Source organism: Eucyclogobius newberryi, unplaced genomic scaffold (assembly GCF_026437365.1).
Source record: "Eucyclogobius newberryi isolate DKJ021-1_F unplaced genomic scaffold, fEucNew1.0.hap1 SCAF_614, whole genome shotgun sequence".
In the NCBI taxonomy this organism is placed as follows: Eukaryota; Metazoa; Chordata; class Actinopteri; order Gobiiformes; family Gobiidae; genus Eucyclogobius; species Eucyclogobius newberryi.
This window is the reverse complement of record NW_027316295.1, coordinates 4,791-24,237: the sequence shown is the minus strand read 5'-3', so window position 1 is coordinate 24,237 and position 19,447 is coordinate 4,791. Positions and strand designations below refer to the sequence as shown.

At 50.9% G+C, this 19,447-nt stretch overlaps 1 protein-coding gene and 1 long non-coding RNA gene across 2 annotated transcripts; one reads left to right on the top strand and one right to left on the bottom strand.

Annotated features, from left to right (window-relative positions):
* Nucleotides 1-2,298: 2,298 nt before the first annotated feature.
* Nucleotides 2,299-10,282, bottom strand: LOC140348203 (uncharacterized). The gene is made up of 8 exons (XR_011924406.1): nucleotides 10,203-10,282; nucleotides 8,632-8,774; nucleotides 8,454-8,562; nucleotides 7,138-7,411; nucleotides 6,805-7,068; nucleotides 6,595-6,731; nucleotides 2,916-3,048; nucleotides 2,299-2,812 (listed from the first exon to the last, which is right to left on the bottom strand). It is a non-coding gene; the product is annotated as an uncharacterized lncRNA (long non-coding RNA).
* Nucleotides 10,283-10,582: 300 nt separating this feature from the next.
* On the top strand, nucleotides 10,583-18,761 carry LOC140348204 (BTB/POZ domain-containing adapter for CUL3-mediated RhoA degradation protein 2-like). The gene is made up of 8 exons (XM_072434278.1): nucleotides 10,583-10,707; nucleotides 12,931-13,167; nucleotides 13,708-14,113; nucleotides 14,278-14,447; nucleotides 14,828-14,911; nucleotides 15,128-15,180; nucleotides 17,201-17,396; nucleotides 18,502-18,761. Exons 2-8 carry the CDS (start codon nucleotides 13,090-13,092, stop codon nucleotides 18,664-18,666), a joined length of 1,152 nt encoding a protein of 383 aa, XP_072290379.1. The 5' UTR covers nucleotides 10,583-10,707; nucleotides 12,931-13,089; the 3' UTR covers nucleotides 18,667-18,761.
* The last annotated feature ends 686 nt before the right edge of the window (nucleotides 18,762-19,447 follow it).

The window sequence follows — 19,447 nt, the reverse complement described above, 5'->3', positions numbered from 1 at the left end:
AAACTGTTGAAAAAAAACCTCTGTAGAGTTCACAAAAAGTTGAGCTTATCTGAAGTACGTTGAATGGGCGTGTCTGAGCTCAGTGGGGGGGGGCAGTGGGCGGGGCCGAGGGGAAGACCGATCCTTTCAGTTCAGAGCCCCCATCCTGAGTCTACCAAGCCAACTATCGTCGCTCCAACGCCGCTTTCATGGTCGCTTCCATGGTCGCTCCATCGTCGCTCCATCGTCGCTTCCATGGTCGCTCCATCGTCGCTCCATCGTCGCTTCCATGGTCGCTCCATCGCCGCTGCATCGCCGCTCCATCGTTGCTTCCATGGTCGCTCCATCGCCGCTCCATCGCCGCTTCCATGGTCGCTCCATCGCCGCTGCATCGCCGGTCCATCGTCGCTTGCATGGTCGTTCCATCGCCGCTCCATCGTCGCTTCCATGGTTGCTGCATCGCCGCTCCATCGCCGCTCCATGGTCGCTCCATGGTCGCTTCCATGGTCGTTCCATTGCCGCTGCATTGCCGCTCCATCGTTGCTTCCATGGTCGCTCCATCGCCGCTGCATCGCCGCTCCATCGTCACTTCCATGGTCGCTCCATCGTCACTTCCATGGTCGCTCCATTGCCGCTTCCATGGTCGCTCCATGGTCACTCCATCGCCGCTGCATCGCCGCTCCATGGTCGCTTCCATGGTCGCTCCATCGTCGCTTCCATGGTCGCTCCATGGTCACTCCATCTCCGCTGCATCGCCGCTCCATGGTCGCTTCCATGGTCGCTTCCATGGTCGCTCCATGGTCGCTCCATGGTCGCTCCATCGCCGCTCCATCGTCGCTTCCATGGTCGCTCCATCGTCGCTTCCATGGCCGCTCCATCGCCGCTTCATGGTCGCTCCATCGCCGCTCCATGGTCGCTTCCATGGTCGCTTCCATGGTCGCTCCATGGTCGCTCCATGGTCGCTCCATGGTCGCTCCATGGTCGCTTCCATGGTCGCCCCATGGTCGCTCCATGGTCGCTTCCATGGTCGCTTCCATGGTCGCTCCATGGTCGCTTCCATGGTCGCTCCATCGTCGCTCCATTGCCGCTTCCATGGTCGCTCCATGGTCGCTCCATCGTCGCTCCATTGCCGCTTCCATGGTCGCTCCATGGTCGCTCCATCGCCGCTCCATGGTCGCTCCATCGCCGCTCCATCGTCGCTTCCATGGTCGCTCCATGGAGTCGCTCCATGGTCGCACCATTGCCGCTCCATGGTCGCTCCATCGCCGCTCCATGGTCGCTTCCATGGTCGCTCCATGATCGCTTCCATGGTCGCTCCATGGTCGCTCCATCGTCGCTTCCATGGTCGTTCCATGGCTGCTTCCATGGTCGCTCCATGGCTGCTTCCATGGTCGCTCCATGGTTGCTTCCATGGTCGCTCCATGGTCGCTCCATGGTCGCTTCCATGGTCGCTTCCATGGTCGCTCCATTGTCGCTTCCATGGTCGCTCCATGGTCGCTTCCATGGTCGCTTCCATGGTCGCTTCCATGGTCGCTCCATGGTCGCTTCATGGTCGCTTCCATGGTCGCTCCATGGTCGCTTCCATGGTCGCTTCCATGGTCGCTTCCATGGTCGCTCCATGGTCGCTTCCATGGTCGCTCCATGGTCGCTTCCATGGTCGCTTCCATGGTCGCTTCCATGGTCGCTTCCATGGTCGCTCCATGGTCGCTCCATGGTCGCTCCATCGTCGCTTCCATGGTCGCTCCATCGCCGCTCCATGGTCGCTCCATCGCCGCTCCATCGTCGCTTCCATGGTCGCTCCATGGAGTCGCTCCATGGTCGCTCCATTGCCGCTCCATGGTCGCTCCATCGCCGCTCCATGGTTGCTTCCATGGTCGCTCCATGGTCGCTTCCATGGTCGCTCCATGGTCGCTCCATCGTCGCTTCCATGGTCGTTCCATGGCTGCTTCCATGGTCGCTCCATGGCTGCTTCCATGGTCGCTCCATGGTTGCTTCCATGGTCGCTCCATGGTCGCTCCATGGTCGCTTCCATGGTCGCTTCCATGGTCGCTCCATTGTCGCTTCCATGGTCGCTCCATGGTCGCTTCCATGGTCGCTTCCATGGTCGCTTCCATGGTCGCTCCATGGTCGCTTCATGGTCGCTTCCATGGTCGCTCCATGGTCGCTTCCATGGTCGCTTCCATGGTCGCTCCATGGTCGCTTCCATGGTCGCTCCATGGTCGCTTCCATGGTCGCTTCCATGGTCGCTTCCATGGTCGCTTCCATGGTCGCTCCATGGTCGCTCCATGGTCGCTCCATGGTCGCTTCCATGGTCGCTCCATCGTCGCTTCCATCGTCGCTTCCATGGTCGCTCCATCGTCGCTCCATGGTCGCTTCCATGGTCGCTTCCATGGTCGCTCCATCGTCGCTTCCATGGTCGCTCCATTGCCGCTTCCATGGTCGCTTCCATGGTCGCTTCCATGGTCGCTTCCATGGTCGCTCCATCGTCGCTTCCATGGTCGCTCCATGGTCGCTTCCATGGTCGCTCCATGGTCGCTTCCATGGTCGCTCCATGGTCGCTTCCATGGTCGCTTCCATGGTCGCTCCATTGCCGCTTCCATGGTCGCTCCATGGTCGCTTCCATGGTCGCTTCCATGGTCGCTCCATCGTCGCTTCCATGGTCGCTCCATGGTCGCTTCCATGGTCGCTTCCATGGTCGCTCCATGGTCGCTTCCATGGTCGCTTCCATGGTCGCTCCATTGCCGCTTCCATGGTTCTCAGTTCAAACGTCGGTTCACAGTCGGGAGTTGTTGGCGAGCGAAGACGTGAGCCCCGCCCCGCCTGTGACCGTGGCCTGCATCCAAGTGGTAAAAGGAAGTTGTTGAGCATTATTTAAAAACGTGACATTAAATTGATGTTATGTAAATGATTTGAAGCAGTTTTCTGAGTACCTGTACCTGGGTAGATGGCGGAGTGTTTATGGCACCGCCGGGTGTTGATATGAACGTAGAAGTGACCGTGGCGTCTGCAGTACTGCGTCTCGACTCTCGGGACAGAAGCGCGTCTTGTCGTGTCGGGTTGTTCGGAAGCCTTCAGAGAAAAGCAGACCACAAGGTAAAGTGTGGTGGAGATGTTCATCATCAACTTGGGTTCAGCAGCAGGACCACGCCTCAACCTCTTAACTCCTCCGGTAACCACGCCCCACTCTTTAACCATAATAATAATAAACCGACTCACACTCACAAGAACACTCTGGATCTTGTCCTAACGTATGGAACAGAGATTAGTGACCTCATTGTCCTCCCTCAAAACCCTATATTGTCAGATCATTTCCTAATTACCTTTCAGTTTATTCTTAAAGATCATCCAGTCCCACAAAATAAAGTTATAATGAAAAGGACAATATCTGAAAAATCTATCTCAAAATTCAAAGAAATAATAGAGCCAATATTCAGTGACATGTCATGTGATCATGTCATGTGATCACGTCATGTGATCCTGCTGAGAACAGCTTTAGTCCCAGTTTAAGTGATCAATGTGTCGACTTGACCATGAATTCTCTGAAGTCTGCTCTTGACGTTGTCGCGCCGTTAAAACAGAAGGTCATTAGGCCAAAGCGCGCCTCCCCATGGTACAACCAAGAACTGCGTTCACATAAACAAAGAGTTAGAAAGTTAGAGGGATTATTTCGTCGCTCTCACACCGAAGAATCCCTAAAAGCATGGAAAAGTTGCCTGCTGTCCTATAAGCAGGCTCTGCGTAAGGCCCAAACCAGATATTATTCAAATCTAATAGAAGTCAACAAAAGTAACACTAAATTCCTTTTCAGCACTGTAGCTAGGCTAACAAACTGTCACAGTGCAGTAGAGCCCTCAATCCCAGCTACACTTAGCTCTGATGATTTCCTCCTATTTTTTAACAATAAAATAAAAACAATCAGAGATAAATTAGATGAAATTACCCCCGCTATTAGCCCTGAACTAGCCCAAGCTGTAAATCTAACGTCCCATATAAATCCACCTGTAAACTTAGAAAGGTTCACAGCTGTTGATCAAGCAGAGATAACTTCAGCCATTATGTCCTCTAAAAGCTCAACTTGTGTCCTAGACCCCATTCCAAGCAGACTCCTCAAAGACATTCTTCCCCTAATTATAGACCCTATTCTTAATATAATAAATACTTCACTCGAAAGTGGCTATGTTCCACAGTCCTTCAAACATGCAGTCATTAAACCTCTTCTGAAAAAGCCTAATCTAGATCCCGACCTATTGGTAAACTACAGACCTATTTCAAATCTTCCCTTCGTCTCTAAAATCCTTGAAAAAGTTGTAGTAAAACAGCTTTGTCGCCACCTGCAGGACAATAACTTATTTGAAGTTTTCCAGTCAGGGTTCAGAGCCCACCACAGCACTGAAACTGCACTAGTTAAAGTCACAAATGATTTGTTATTAGCCGCTGACGATGGACTGGTCTCAATCCTGGTTCTGTTGGACCTCAGCGCAGCGTTTGACACCATTGACCACAACATTCTACTGCAGAGGTTAGAATGTGATGTAGGTGTTGGAGGAACAGCCCTCAGCTGGTTTAAATCCTATCTATCTGATAGGTTCCAATTTGTTAATGTAAACCAGAGCTCCTCACCAAGCTCTAAAGTAATTTACGGTGTGCCACAGGGTTCGGTACTCGGTCCAATTCTGTTTACTCTTTATATGCTGCCATTAGGCAACATTATCAGAAAGCATGACATTAACTTCCACTGCTATGCAGACGACACTCAGCTGTATTTATCCATGAAACCTGATCAGAGCGATCAAGTAGACAGACTTAGTACTTGTGTGAAGGAGATAAAAACCTGGATGACACTAAACTACCTGCTTCTTAACCCTGAAAAAAACGAGGTCATTGTGCTTGGCCCTAAGCATCTACGAGACTCTCTATCTGAGCAGATAGTCACACTGGACAATGTCAGTGTAGCCTCCAGTTCTACTGTAAGAAACCTTGGAGTCTTATTTGACCAGGAGCTCTCATTTAAAGCTCATATAAATCAAGCTTGTAAAACAGCCTATTTCCATTTGCGCGACATCGCCAAAATCAGAAGAATTCTGCCTAAAAGTGATGCCGAAAAACTTATCCATGCATTTGTAACGACTAGATTAGACTACTGTAACTCCCTGCTTGCAGCGTGTCCTAAAAGCTCCATAAAAAGCTTTCAACTGGTTCAAAATGCAGCAGCAAGATTACTAACAGGAACAAAAAGAAGAGAGCACATTACGCCGGTGCTGAAGTCTCTTCACTGGCTCCCCGTCGAGTCTAGAATCAAATTCAAAATTCTACTCTTGACCTACAAAGCCATAAATGACATGGCCCCATCCTACCTCAAAGATGCTATAGAACCATATCATCCAAACAGAGCTCTTCGCTCTCAGAATGCTGGCCTTCTGGTGGTGCCAAGAGTCTCTAAAAGTACTGTAGGAGGTAGAGCGTTTAGCTACCAAGCTCCTGTGTTATGGAATCAGCTCCCGACCCATGTTAAATATGCTGACACAGTCTCTTCATTTAAGTCCAGGCTTAAAACGTTCCTCTTCGAAATCGCTTATGGTCAGAGTAGTTAGGAACAGAAACATAAACCCACAGCTTCAGCTACGTTGCCCTAGGAGTAACTGTGCTGGGGGAAGTATGACAGCTTGAGCACTATCCTCTTCTTCTGACTACTTATGCTATCAAACAATATTTATTTTTTGATTCCACTTGCAAACTGTTCACCGCCTTCTTTTCTTTCTCTCACTCCTGACGACCTGTGGACCCAGATGCCCCTCCCCTGGTGAAGTGGTCCCTGCCCTGTGTGGACGGTCCCTCATCTGCCTGAAGAGTGGCTCCAGTTCGCCTCAGTCGGTCCCTCTTCTGCCTGAAGAGTGGGTCCAGCTCGACTCAGACGGTCCCTCTTCTGCCTGAAGAGTGGGTCCAGCTCCAGTCTCCTCGTGTCCGTCTGTCCGTCTGTGAGAGTCGGATCTCTCCTTCACTGGAACTCCTCCAGGTTTCTACGCTTTTTTCCCAAAGAGGTTTTTTTTGTAGTTTTTCCTGGCCGAGAAGGAGAGTCTAAGGACAGAGGACCCTGGGACATCGTCCCTCGCCACCACGGACATTGTCTGACTCCATCGCCACCACAGACATTGTTGATTCATTTCTCCCTGTGGCCCTCAGAGGCAACTGTTGTTGTGATTTTGGGCCTTACAAAAATAAATTGATTTGATTTGATTTGAACCACACCTCTAATTACCCTGAAGCCCTATTTACACAGGCCTGTCCACAGCATCTCCTGTCGTCTCTGCTCTCTCGACCCCGCCCTCCCACCCCATCTCCATCATCTCCACCCCGCCCTCCCACCCCATCTCCATCATCTCCACCATCTCCACCTTAACACATCTCCATCTATGGAGGGGGCGGGGCTGATTACCAGAGACAGAGCCCCCATCCTGAGTCTACCAAGCCAACTATCATCGCTCCATCGTCGCTCCATCGTCCATTCATTGTCGCTCCATTGCCGCTCCATCATCACTATCACTACATCCCTTTTTGGGGCGTGGTCGTTATTGGCATTTCGTCTGAATAAAATAATGGTCAAATAAAAATACTTACATGACGATCCACTCTACCGCGGTAGAACCAGGACTCTTACTTTTCTTACAGCAGCACTTTTTCACACAGACACATATTAAGATGCCAAGAATAATAATTATAGGAAGAATGACAAAGTGGCCACAGAGGGCGCTCTTCTGCTGGAACGACACAGAGCACATCGTTAGTTTTCTAATGTAGTAATTCACCTTTGAAAAAGTCCTTTCTGACCTTGCGTCACGTGTAACTCCACACGCACGGCCACAAATCCGTCTTCATCTATGAGTCTGTATGTGCCTGAGTCCGTATGTTCCAGGTCTCTCAAGGTGAAGAATGACTCTGTCACATCCATCCTCCACCTCATGGAACTCTTGTTAAGAACACTCACATTACCCCATTCCTGAGATTCAAATTCAATGAGCCCTATTTGAATCTCGACGGGAAAATCCACCTCGAGGTGATTCCCTTCCATTTCATCAAAGTCATGGTGGTTCTCTGCAGGACCAAAAAGAAAGATGAAAAAGAACACGAAGCTCTATTTTCAGTCTTAACACGAGCTCTCACCTTCGACCTCAAGTCTTCTCCATCGGAGCAGCTCATTCTTGGAGCCTCTAATTTTGTAATAACCGCTGTCGTTCTGCCTGACTCCATTTATTTCAAAAATAATGGAGCTGCATTTTCCCTCGGTTAGAGCAGGGGTCAGTGCGATTCCAAATGACCAGTGGTTTGAGTGGAGAATGTCCGGGTACGACTTGAGTAAACTCCATGTACTCGGCAGAATATGGAATCCTCCAGTAAAACACGGCTCCATAAGATCTTGTATCAGGCGCCTCGCAATCTGAGGACCATCAAACACCACAAAGACAATCAGACAACACTGAAGAGTGTCGACAGTATCCATGGGTTTCAGTCACGTGACCGTCGCCGCTGTTAGAGTCATAGTCATAAAAAACAGTGGCAACAATTGAAAATGAAAAGATCCTTCAAGAAGACAGAAGTTATGGGCTCCGTCTTCGTTAAAGATACAAAGCGCCACACATAAGGTACAAACGTGTGCAGAGGCAGATAGCACGCTGATATGGGAAAGAATCAATCTAAAGAGATGTGTCCATCCCAAAGACGCCTGTCATGCTGCCATGTCAAATAAATATGGGAAAGAGTGTCTGGAATGCTGTGTATGTGGTCTGTGATTTATGTGTGATTTTTCCTGTTGTGAAGCACTTTTATCTTTATCCACTGAGGCACGTCACCGATGACACGAGCAGCGAGAACGTGTCACAACAAATCTTTGCGGACATTTACATCTGCTCTTCCTCGTCCACACGCCCCCTGCAGTGGACACGCCCCCTGCAGTGGACACGCCCTCAAAGCTTTGTGTGCGGGTGGGCGACTGTCTCAAATATAACACTAAGACAGCTGGAAATTAGCCTTGTTAAAACAGTTTAAACAAATTTCAAGTTTAAATAAAACTGTCTATAAGTAAGCTAACCTTTATTAGCATAGCAATAATATCTAAACAAGCATTAGCCAGCTGCTAACGACCTGAAACAAGCAGCTCAGCCTCAGTCTGGAGTGACCTCTAAGTCCTCTGGCCCCTCCTGACCACAGTCACACACTTCTGGACAAACCGGGTCTTTGGGGGCGTGGCAGAAGAGAGAGAATTGGCATAGCCCACAGTGAACATGCGGCTATCATCCTCAAGGTGGCGGGAGCAATGATCCATGAATATTTGTTTTGCATTTAGACTGGTTGAGTTAGTATTAATAGTGAACACATAGATGTAGATTAATGTATATATTATTATATTAATTAAATGTATTATTTAATAATACAAATAATGTATGACATGTTAATGACCAATAATACATTCCTTTGCTCACCTGTAACTGTCAGTTGAACACTTCCTTGATCAGAGAACACGATGGTTCCGTCGTCTTGCTCTGTCAGATCTCTCATTCCATATGAAGCCTTGAATCGTTCATGTTTTGACTAAATACAGTTTTTAAAAAGTTGTTATTTACAGAATTAATCAAATAAAACTACAATTGTAGTGCCCACCTCACTTCCTTGAAGAACAAGTATCCGCTCATGACTTCCTCTTGGCGTGTAATATATGGAAGCATTCGATGGCGACAGGGTGAGTTCATAAGTGCTGCCGTAGCACACGTGTTCACTCTCATGTGACATTCACTTTTACTCATCTGGACTCAAAACATGAAACATTTCCACACTCGGTCATTCTCAATCAGCGAATCAGGACCGGGAACTCAGATATCAGGGCGGGGCCTCCTGATGAAAGGTGTTATTGGTTTCAGCGCTGCGGCTCGAGTACCAGTGATTTCAGAGCTATTATGATATTATTATGATATTATTATGAATACTACCGGTGTGTTGTATATTAAAGGTGCCATAACATACTTTTTTTCACGTTTCGTAGTCTATCCTAAGTGTATAATTGATAATAATAAGGGTTGTGCAACACCCTTAACATAATAGTTAAGAAATATCACCCAGACCTTGGACCCCCTCACCAACCCGGAAATGCAGACGGCTTGGTTTGATATTTGCCCCCACCCTTGTGAAGAGCGATCTGGCTCCCCCGCCCAACCCGTGACGTAGTCTCAGAGAGACACGTGTGTGCCCCGCCCACCCGTGACGTAGTCTCAGAGCTGTCTGCTGTAAGCTCCGCGAAGCAGTGCGGAGTGAGTAAGAAAGAGTCTACTTTGAGACTGAATAAATCTGGTGTTGATTCTACAGCGTGCGCAGAACAGATATATCTATAGATCTATATATAAGTCTTATGTCCATCGCGCTCTTATTTCCTGTTTTTTTGGTATCGGATAGAACTTCTCTCCGTTTGTTTTCCCGGTTGCTGCATCAACTGTCACATAAACCTTCACCATTGTGATAATAGTAAAGAGTGCGATATCATTAATGAAGTTTTGGGACTCTTTGAACCATGTTTCGTCGTAAATCGAAGCAGAAAAACTCCGGAATGGGCTTGTAGAGGAGCCGGGGGGAAGGGGGCGGGAGCCGGGAGCCGGAAGGCGGGAGGGGTGGAGAGGGGGGATGGTGACGCGTGCTCGCCCTTATGACGCGGTCTTGCCCCACCGCCCGTCAGTTTGGAGATTGGAGGAAAGGAGATAGTCTGTAATATAGCTAAACACTGCGGGAATCAATCAAAAAACACTCTGGACATTTATGAAGCACAAATAGCAAAGTAAGAAGGTTAAAAGCTCTGAAAAGTCGATTTTGCATGTTATGGGACCTTTAATACACCGTTCTAAAGGGGTCATTTTGAACAGGCCGATATAAAAGGGCCTCTACAAAGCGGAGGGCCACGTTATTGTCTGAAATGTTCCACAGTATGGGATTAAACACATCTATCTCCATGAAGACGGCAACACGAGCAATACTGTCACCTGTGATTGAATAAATGCAAGATAGTTACGTTTACTATTAAATAATATGATAAAACGTAATGTTCCAGGACAAGCGAGTGGCAGATAATGCACTTTAAAGGAGACTAAAGAGCTCGGGCTCCTCAAAAACCTAAATCCAGAATGGTCCATACAGTTACTAGTAAAATACATAGTGTTAAGTTTAAGTGAAGACTCTGGGCCACTTACTGAAATCCACGAGGGTAAAAACGATCACTTGGAGCCACAACATGTCCTTAAGATGCGTTTTCGTTTGCTCGGCACTAGATCATACACGCCTAACTCCCGGAAGTCAGAATTCGGACGTTACAGAATCCAATATGGCGGCGCTTCCATATATTAACCGATAATATAATACATCCATGATATTAACAAGTGTACACTGTTTATTGTCTGTTATAAACGTTTTGTAATAAAGAAGAATAACAAAAGAACTAGTGGAATTCTGACTTCCGTGAGTTAGAAGTGTATGATCTAGTGCGATGTGTTTCCAGGCCGCTAGAGGGCGCCGCGCGTCACTGAAGCTCTGAAAACCACTTCCTCTGAAACACAGAAACATCACGCTCTTTAGGAAAAGTGTTCAGGTTTTAAACTGTTGTTAAACTGGTTAAATTGTAAATGTTTTAACTCAGATTCACTTGATCCTGACGCTGGAATCGTGGAAAAGACGTAAAATGGACCCGGAAACAGAAAGGTGCGTTTGTTCGTCTCTTTCACAACTTTATAAAGAGAATCAACACAAGAAAAACACTTTTGTTTTTATAACTGTGGCAATGGAAGAAATGACAACTCAGAATATGTCAAACGGAAATGTCGGTTTAGGAAAAGGACCGTTTCTGACCGTGAAATGTCTTTAATTTAAGCAAAAGTTTGTGCTCAACGCGAGGAACTTTTTACACAGAAAATACTCGGTTTAGTTCCGGTTTAGACCTGGTTTAGACCCGGTTTAGTCCCGGTTTAGTTCTCGTTTAGTCCTCGTTTAGTCCTCGTTTAGTCCTCGTTTAGTCCCGGTTTAGTCCTCGTTTAGTCCCGGTTTAGACCTGGTGGGTTTAGTCCTGGTTTAGTCCTGGTTTAGACCCTGTTTAGTCCTGGTTTAGTCCCCGTTTAGACCTGGTTTAGACCTGGTTTAGTCCTGTTTTAGACCTGGTTTAGACCTGGTTTAGTCCTGTTTTAGACCTGGTTTAGTCCCGGTTTAGTCCTGGGTGATGTTGTGCGCTCTGACCACCACTAGATGGCGCCAGTGTCACTTTACAGCAGCTTTTTTAAGACTTGAAGGTTTAAAAAACGCATATCATCCACGGCTGAACCTGGGACATTTCGACTTTAGTTTGTGCCACTGACGCAAAAGGAAGCGGAGCCTCTTCTAAAGCAGTGAAAATACCTGGTCAGAAAAAAGACACAAAAAGTGCAGACTAAACATTTCACAGTCAAAGTACAAACAAGAGCCAGGGTTTCTCAGAGGGGTTGTTTTTGTGTCGATATTGGCAAATGAGACGCCAGGGGGCGACGGCTGACACTTTAAACGCCCTGAGAATACATTACAGGGAGTTAAGATGTTCAACAAGGTGAAAGTGTCTTAGTTTTGCTTTAACAGCTGATAACAATAGAAAATATAGCCGCAAGCGGCAATGATCGGCCCTCGCCACACCACAGCCACGCCGCAAGAAGACGGGGCGCTAACGTGCCACCTACTGCTGAATCTGTGACGCTGTCACATCTTCTCCCCTTTGTTTTACAATCAAAAAGCAATTTATTTTGAATTCTTGGCAAAATGTGCGGCTTTGCCGCACAGACACCGTGACTCTTTGAATGAAAATGTGGATAACTTTTGATGGTCCTGAAGATGAGTCTCACCAAATTTCAGGTTAATAGGGCAAACGCCCGAGGAGGAGTTCGTGTACGACGTTTGGAAAAACTCCTGAGTCATGCTAAGCCATTTTTGAAACCAATATGGCCGACATTTGGTTGGGCGGACGGCGTTGCCGTAATAATATTTTTTACTTCTCTTGTCACCATCTACCTCTGCGCCAAATTTCATGATTCTACAATCACATTTTTTTGGGGGTCATTTCCTATCTCTCAATGCATTTTTGCTACATTTGGGGGCGCTCAGGTGCCAATTTTTTAAATTTTAGAAAAGGGAAATAGCCAGAATGTAGAGAGGCACGAATTTTAGAGGTGTGCAAATTTTTGTGACTTTTCATCAATGTTCACTGGGTGAAAAATAGGGGGGTTGGTCCCGAGAAGAAGAAGAAGAAGAAGAAGAAGAAGAAGAAGAAGAAGAAGAAGAAGAAGAAGAAGAAGAAGAAGAAGAAGAAGAAGAAGAAGAAGAAGAAGAAGAAGAAGAAGAAGAAGAAGAAGAAGAAGAAGAAGAAGAAGAAGAAGAAGAAGAAGAAGAAGAAGAAGAAAGAATAATATTCCGATGCGAAAACAATGTTTCCCATTTTTCAAATATCATAAACTATACATTTTCAGAAAGTGCTCGCGCTTTCCTACCTCATGGTGTGGGTCCCTGGTCACTGACGGGTACTTTTGTTAATTTTGAGTGGGCTCCGCCCACTTTGTGTTTTTGGCCCTCTAAACAGTAATAATGTTCAATTTTTGCATTACATGTTTATATGCACGGAACATGCAAGAGATGGGGAACGTATTCGTGAGCTACTTAGCGCAAACAATCGCTTTTTTATGAGTGAAGGAGTGCGTTGGTGAGTGTTTGGAAGTGGGCGAGCGCTTCGCGCTCGATTGCGTGCGCACTTTCTCAGCCGTGCTTCGGCCTTACAGAACTAATAGGCCTCTCGCCAGCTTGTGGCGCTCGGGCCTAAAAATGCATAATATATGTCCTTTTTAAGGGCGTGGCTCGTGCTCCTCTGAAGGCGCGGCCCTAAATCTTGTTTCCGCTGTCGTTTCTTCTCTTCAGTTGGTGTTGAGTCCAGCCGGAGCGCCTGCCTCTCTAGCGCCCCCTGGCGGTTGCCCCCTGGCGGCTGCCCCGGTGCCGGTCGCCCCCGGCGCCGGCTCCATCACGGCGGGGCGGCTGCGTTCCACTGTGTGCCGGGTGGTCATCTTCCTCCAAAGGGACATGTCCGGCCACAGCTGCCCCACAGAGACCTGCTGTTCCTGGGACCAGAGCGGTCAGCGGCGGCCGGCAGAGCTCCAGGTGCCATGGCGACACCACCACAATTAGAAATAGTGCAAACGAAAACACAGCTCTTCAGTTTTCATCTGTAGATTCAGTTCTAAAAGGGTTTATGATTGTCAGACGTGGCGTTCTGAGGTGATTATGTAGAATATCTGACATTATTGCCACATTTATGAAGTGCGTATAAAACATAGAACATTGTGATTAATAATCCACTGAAGCCTCTGGTCATGTCACTGGATCTGAACAGTGTGTTAAAGGAGCAGAACAGACTGTGGGATCAGAGCTTTACAGAGGAGAACAGAGTGCAGTGTCTTTGTAAGGCCAGAGGAGGGCGCCAGAGAGAAGCACTCTGTGTCCATTTATTACACTTAATATTTCACGAAGGAAACTAAATTCATCCTCTGCTGTTTAATGTTCTGTCCCATGGACTGTAACACCAGGAACAGGCCTTCATTCAGTCTGTTTTGAGCAGTAAAGTTCCGTAGTGCAGCTTTAGGTCAAACGCAGCAGCAGCGAGTCCATCTACAACCTCATGTGATGTTCCACTTCATTTAGGAATTCAGATCCTGCTGCAGTACACGCCCCTCACCACAAGGCAGCGCTGCGGAGAACACCATCCCCACACCTCCAGGCTCTGCAGGGGGCGCTGTGGACTGTGCACACAGACGACCTGCAGGGGGCACTGTGGACTGTGCACACAGACGACCTGCAGGGGGCACTGTGGACTGTGCACACAGACGGCCTGCAGGGGGCACTGTGGACTGTGCACACAGACGACCTGCAGGGGGCACTGTGGACTGTGCACACAGACGACCTGCGGGGGGCGTCGTCGGGGGCCAGTACGTGCGTCTGAATGTGGGCGGGGCGCTCTTCCTCTGCCCGCTCCGTGTTCTGACCCGACACGAGTCTCGGCTCAGGGACATGTTTGGCGGCCAGACCGAGGTGCTCATCGACAGAGAAGGTACGTTCGGTCACGTTCGGTCACGTTCGGTCACGTTCGGTCACGTTCTCTCATGTTCGAGTACGTTCAGTCACGTTCGGGTACGTTCAGTCACAATTGGTCCGTCTCAGGTGGGTTTAGTCCTGGTTCTGGTTCTGATCCTGATCCGGTTCTGTCCGTCTCAGGTTGGGTTCTGATCGACCGCAGTGGGAAACACTTTGGGTCGGTCCTGAACTTCCTCCGGGACGGGTCTGTGGTTCTGCCCAAAACCCGACTGAGCGTCCAAGAGATCCTGATCGAGGCCAAGTACTACGGGCTGCAGGGGCTAGTACTGCTCTGCCAAAGTACTCTGCAGGTGACTACTACTACTAGTACTACTAGTACTACTACTAGTACTGTGCAGAGACTGAACACTTCCTGGAGGGGGCGGAGTCGTAGGCTAGTACTTTGGGGCTTGTTTTGATGTACAATTACCTCTAGTACAAGGTTAAAAGTAAAAGAAAATATATTGTAAAAAATAAACTTAAACCTGTCGCCAGTTGGACTAGTGGCCAGTCTGTGGAACTGCAGGGGGCCGATGGGGTTTTCATCTTTAGCTTGGGCTCAATCTGCGCTCATGTAGCTCGCTGTTGTAGCTCGCTCATGTAGCTCGATGCTAAAGGCTAACTTAGCGACACGAGCCAATGAGCGGTGTATGACTGTGATCATGAATAATGTAGTTTTTGTTTGTGCCAGAAGGGGAGCCAGGAGCCTCTGTGCGTCATTCCTCTGGTCACGTCCAGGAAAGAGGAAGACTCTGTCATCAAGTCGTCCTCCAAGGTAACGGCCTCGCACGCTAACGGCCTCGCACGCTAACGGCCCCGCACGCTAACGGCCCCGCACGCTAACGCCCTCGCACGCTAACGCCCTCGCACGCTAACGCCCTCGCACGCTAACGACGCTAACGCCCTCTCACGCTAACGGCTACGCATAATGATTAATTTTAGCGTGACGTGGCTAAAGAGGAGGGGCTTATCATTCTGACGTGTTTTTCAGCCGGTGGTGAAGCTGGTGTACAACCGGAGCAACAACAAATACTCTTATACAAGGTGAGACCAAACCCGCTTCAGACCCCGTCGCTTCAGACCCCGTCGCTTCAGACCCCGTCGCTTCAGACCCCGTCGCTTCAGACCCCGTCGCTTCAGACCCTGTCGCTTCAGACCCTGTCGCTCAGACCCTGTCGCTTCAGACCCTGTCGCTTCAGACCCCGTCGCTTCAGACCCCGTCGCTTCAGACCCTGTCGCTTCAGACCCCGTCGCTTCAGACCCCGTCGCTTCAGACCCCGTCGCTCAGACCCTGTCGCTTCAGACCCCGTCGCTTCAGACCCCGTCGCTTCAGACCCCGTCGCTTCAGACCCCGTCGCTTCAGACCCTGTCGCTTCAGACCCTGTCGCTCAGACCCTGTCGCTTCAGACCCTGTCGCTTCAGACCCCGTCGCTTCAGACCCCGTCGCTTCAGACCCTGTCGCTTCAGACCCCGTCGCTTCAGACCCCGTCGCTTCAGACCCTGTCGCTCAGACCCTGTCGCTCAGACCCTGTCGCTTCAGACCCCGTCGCTTCAGACCCCGTCGCTTCAGACCCTGTCGCTTCAGACCCTGTCGCTTCAGACCCCGTCGCTTCAGACCCCGTCGCTTCAGACCCCGTCGCTTCAGACCCCGTCGCTTCAGACCCCGTCGCTTCAGACCCTGTCGCTCAGACCCTGTCGCTTCAGACCCTGTCGCTTCAGACCCTGTCGCTTCAGACCCTGTCGCTCAGACCCTGTCGCTCAGACCCTGTCGCTTCAGACCCCGTCGCTTCAGACCCCGTCGCTTCAGTCCCTGTCGCTTCAGACCCTGTCGCTCAGACCCTGTCGCTTCAGACCCTGTCGCTTCAGACCCCGTCGCTTCAGACCCCGTCGCTTCAGACCCTGTCGCTTCAGACCCTGTCGCTCAGACCCTGTCGCTTCAGACCCTGTCGCTTCAGACCCCGTCGCTTCAGACCCCGTCGCTTCAGACCCTGTCGCTTCAGACCCCGTCGCTTCAGACCCCGTCGCTTCAGACCCCGTCGCTCAGACCCTGTCGCTCAGACCCTGTCGCTTCAGACCCCGTCGCTTCAGACCCCGTCGCTTCAGTCCCTGTCGCTTCAGACCCTGTCGCTCAGACCCTGTCGCTTCAGACCCTGTCGCTTCAGACCCTGTCGCTTCAGACCCTGTCGCTTCAGACCCTGTCGCTCAGACCCTGTCGCTTCAGACCCTGTCGCTTCAGACCCTGTCGCTCAGACCCTGTCGCTCAGACCCTGTCGCTTCAGACCCTGTCGCTTCAGACCCTGTCGCTCAGACCCTGTCGCTCAGACCCTGTTGCTTCAGACCCCGTCGCTTCAGACCCCGTCGCTTCAGACCCCGTCGCTTCAGACCCCGTCGCTTCAGACCCTGTCGCTTCAGACCCTGTCGCTTCAGACCCTGTCGCTTCAGACCATGTCGCTTCAGACCCTGTCGCTTCAGACCCTGTCGCTTCAGACCCCGTCGCTTCAGACCCCGTCGCTTCAGACCCCGTCGCTTCAGACCCCGTCGCTTCAGACCCCGTCGCTCAGACCCCGTCGCTCAGACCCTGTTGCTTCAGACCCCGTCGCTCAGACCCCGTCGCTTCAGACCCCGTCGCTTCAGACCCCGTCGCTCAGACCCCGTCGCTTCAGACCCTGTCGCTCAGACCCTGTCGCTTCAGACCCTGTCGCTTCAGACCCTGTCGCTCAGACCCTGTCGCTCAGACCCTGTCGCTCAGACCCTGTCGCTTCAGACCCTGTCGCTTCAGACCCCGTCGCTTCAGACCCCGTCGCTTCAGACCCCGTCGCTTCAGACCCCGTCGCTTCAGACCATGTCGCTTCAGACCCTGTCGCTTCAGACCCTGTCGCTTCAGACCCTGTCGCTTCAGACCCTGTCGCTCAGACCCTGTCGCTCAGACCCTGTCGCTTCAGACCCTGTCGCTCAGACCCTGTCGCTTCAGACCCTGTCGCTTCAGACCCTGTCGCTTCAGACCCTGTCGCTTCAGACCCTGTCGCTTCAGACCCTGTTGCTCAGACCCTCTCTCTCTCCTCAGTAACTCGGACGATAACCTGCTGAAGAACATCGAGCTGTTCGAGCGTTTGTCGCTGAGTTTCAGCTCCAGAGTTTTGTTCATTAAAAACGTGATCGGAGACGAAATCTGCTGCTGGTCGTTTTATGGACAAGGACGAAAACTGTCTGAGGTTTGCTGCACCTCCATCGTCTACTCCACCGAGAAGAAGCACACCAAGGCAAGTCCTCCTCTGGACCTCCTCTGGACCTCCTCTGGTCCTCCTCTGGACCTCCTCTAGTGCTCCTCTGGACCTCCTCTGGTCCTCCTCTGGACCTCCTCTGGACCTCCTCTGGACCTCCTCTGGACCTCCTCTAGTGCTCCTCTAGTGCTCCTCTAGTCCTCCTCTAGTACTCCTTTAGTCCCCCTCTAGTCCCCCTCTATTCCTCCTCTATTCCTCCTCTAGTGCTCCTCTAGTCCCCCTCTAGTCCTCCTCTAGTCCTCCTCTAGTGCTCCTCTAGTCCTCCTCTAGTGCTCCTCTAGTGCTCCTCTAGTGCTCCTCTAGTCCCCCTCTAGTCCTCTAGTGCTCCTCTAGTGCTCCTCTAGTGCTCCTCTAGTCCTCCTCTAGTGCTCCTCTAGTGCTCCTCTAGTCCCCCTCTAGTCCTCCTCTAGTCCTCCTCTAGTGCTCCTCTAGTGCTCCTCTAGTCCCCCTCTAGTCCTCTAGTCCTCCTCTATTCCTCCTCTATTCCTCCTCTAGTGCTCCTCTAGTCCCCCTCTAGTCCTCCTCTAGTCCTCCTCTAGTCCTCCTCTAGTGCTCCTCTAGTCCCCCTCTAGTCCCCCTCTAGTCCTCTAGTCCCCCTCTATTCCTCCTCTATTCCTCCTCTAGTGCTCCTCTAGTCCCCCTCTAGTCCTCCTCTAGTCCTCCTCTAGTCCTCCTCTAGTCCTCCTCTAGTCCTCCTCTAGTGCTCCTCTAGTCCCCCTCTAGTCCCCCTCTAGTCCTCTAGTGCTCCTCTAGTCCTCCTCTAGTGCTCCTCTAGTGCTCCTCTAGTCCTCCTCTGGACCTCCTCTAGTCCTCCTCTGGACCTCCTCTTCCCCTCCTCTAGTGCTCCTCTTGTCCTCCTCTTGTCCTCCTCTTGTTCTCCTCTTGTTCTCCTCTAGTCCTCCTCTAGTCCTCCTCTAGTCCTCCTCTAGTGCTCCTCTAGTCCTCCTCTAATCCTCCTCTAGTCCTGGGTCTAGTCCAGTCTTTGGTCTCGGGTCCCGGCTCCGGTCCCGGCTCCGGTTCCGGCTCCGGTCCCGGCTCCGGTCCCGGCTCCGGTCCCTCAGTCACATGTTGTATGTTTCTTCAGGTGGAGTTCCCTGAAGCTCGTATATACGAGGACACTCTGAACACACTTCTGTACGAGACGGTGCCACTGCCCGACCACTCACTGCTGGAGGCCACAAGGAGGCGCTATAACCCCTCCCACAGCGAGGAGGAGGAGGGGCCAGGGCCCGGATTAGGACTGCTCTAAGACTAGTTTAGTCCTGGTTTAGTCCTGGTTTAGGCCTGGTTTAGACATGGTTTAGACCTGGTTTAGACCTGGTTTAGACATGCTAGTTGTTAGCTTGTTAGCTCGTTAGCTGTCTTTTCATTACTTTAATGTCAAACAGTTAAAACTGGATTGTCAGTCGTCGTCTTTATCCATCCATCTTCTGCCGCTTTATCCGGGGCCGGGTCGCGGGGGCAGCAGTCTGAGCAGGGACTACCAGACTTCCTTCTCCCCAGACACTTCCTCTCACTCCTCCGGGGGGATCCCGAGGCGTTCCCAGGCCAGCCGAGAGACATTGTCTCTCCAGCGTGTCCTGGGTCTTCCCCGGGGCCTCTTCCCGGTGGGACATGCCTGAAACACCTCCCGAGGGAGGCGCCCAGGAGGCATCCGGAACAGATGCCCGAGCCACCTCAGCTGGCTCCTCTCGACGTGGAGGAGCAGCGGCTCTACTCCGAGCTCCCCCCGTGTGGCCGAGCTCCTCACCTTATCTCTAAGGGAGCGCCCAGCCACACGCGGAGGAAACTCATTTCGACCGCTTGTATCCGCGATCTTGTTCTTTCGGTCACTACCCAAAGCTCATGACCATAGGTGAGGGTAGGAACACGAGAGGGTCGTGTCCCTTCGCCTCCGGGTGGGGGACAGGTCTCTCACTGTTGTGGCGGCCTATGGGCCGAACAGCAGTGCAGAGTACCCGGCCTTCTTGGAGTCTTTGGGAGGAGTACTGGACAGTGCTCTGTTGTTCTACTGGGGGACTTCAACGCCC

Excerpts from the sequence above, each read along its gene's own strand:
- LOC140348204 (XM_072434278.1), top strand. The coding sequence starts at position 13,090 with ATGTCCGGCCACAGCTGCCCCACAGAGACCTGCTGTTCCTGGGACCAG. Across the intron at positions 13,168-13,707 it reads GGCGGCCGGCAGAGCTCCAG|GAATTCAGATCCTGCTGCAG; the intron begins GTGCCATGGCGA and ends CACTTCATTTAG. Across the intron at positions 14,912-15,127 it reads TCATCAAGTCGTCCTCCAAG|CCGGTGGTGAAGCTGGTGTA; the intron begins GTAACGGCCTCG and ends CGTGTTTTTCAG.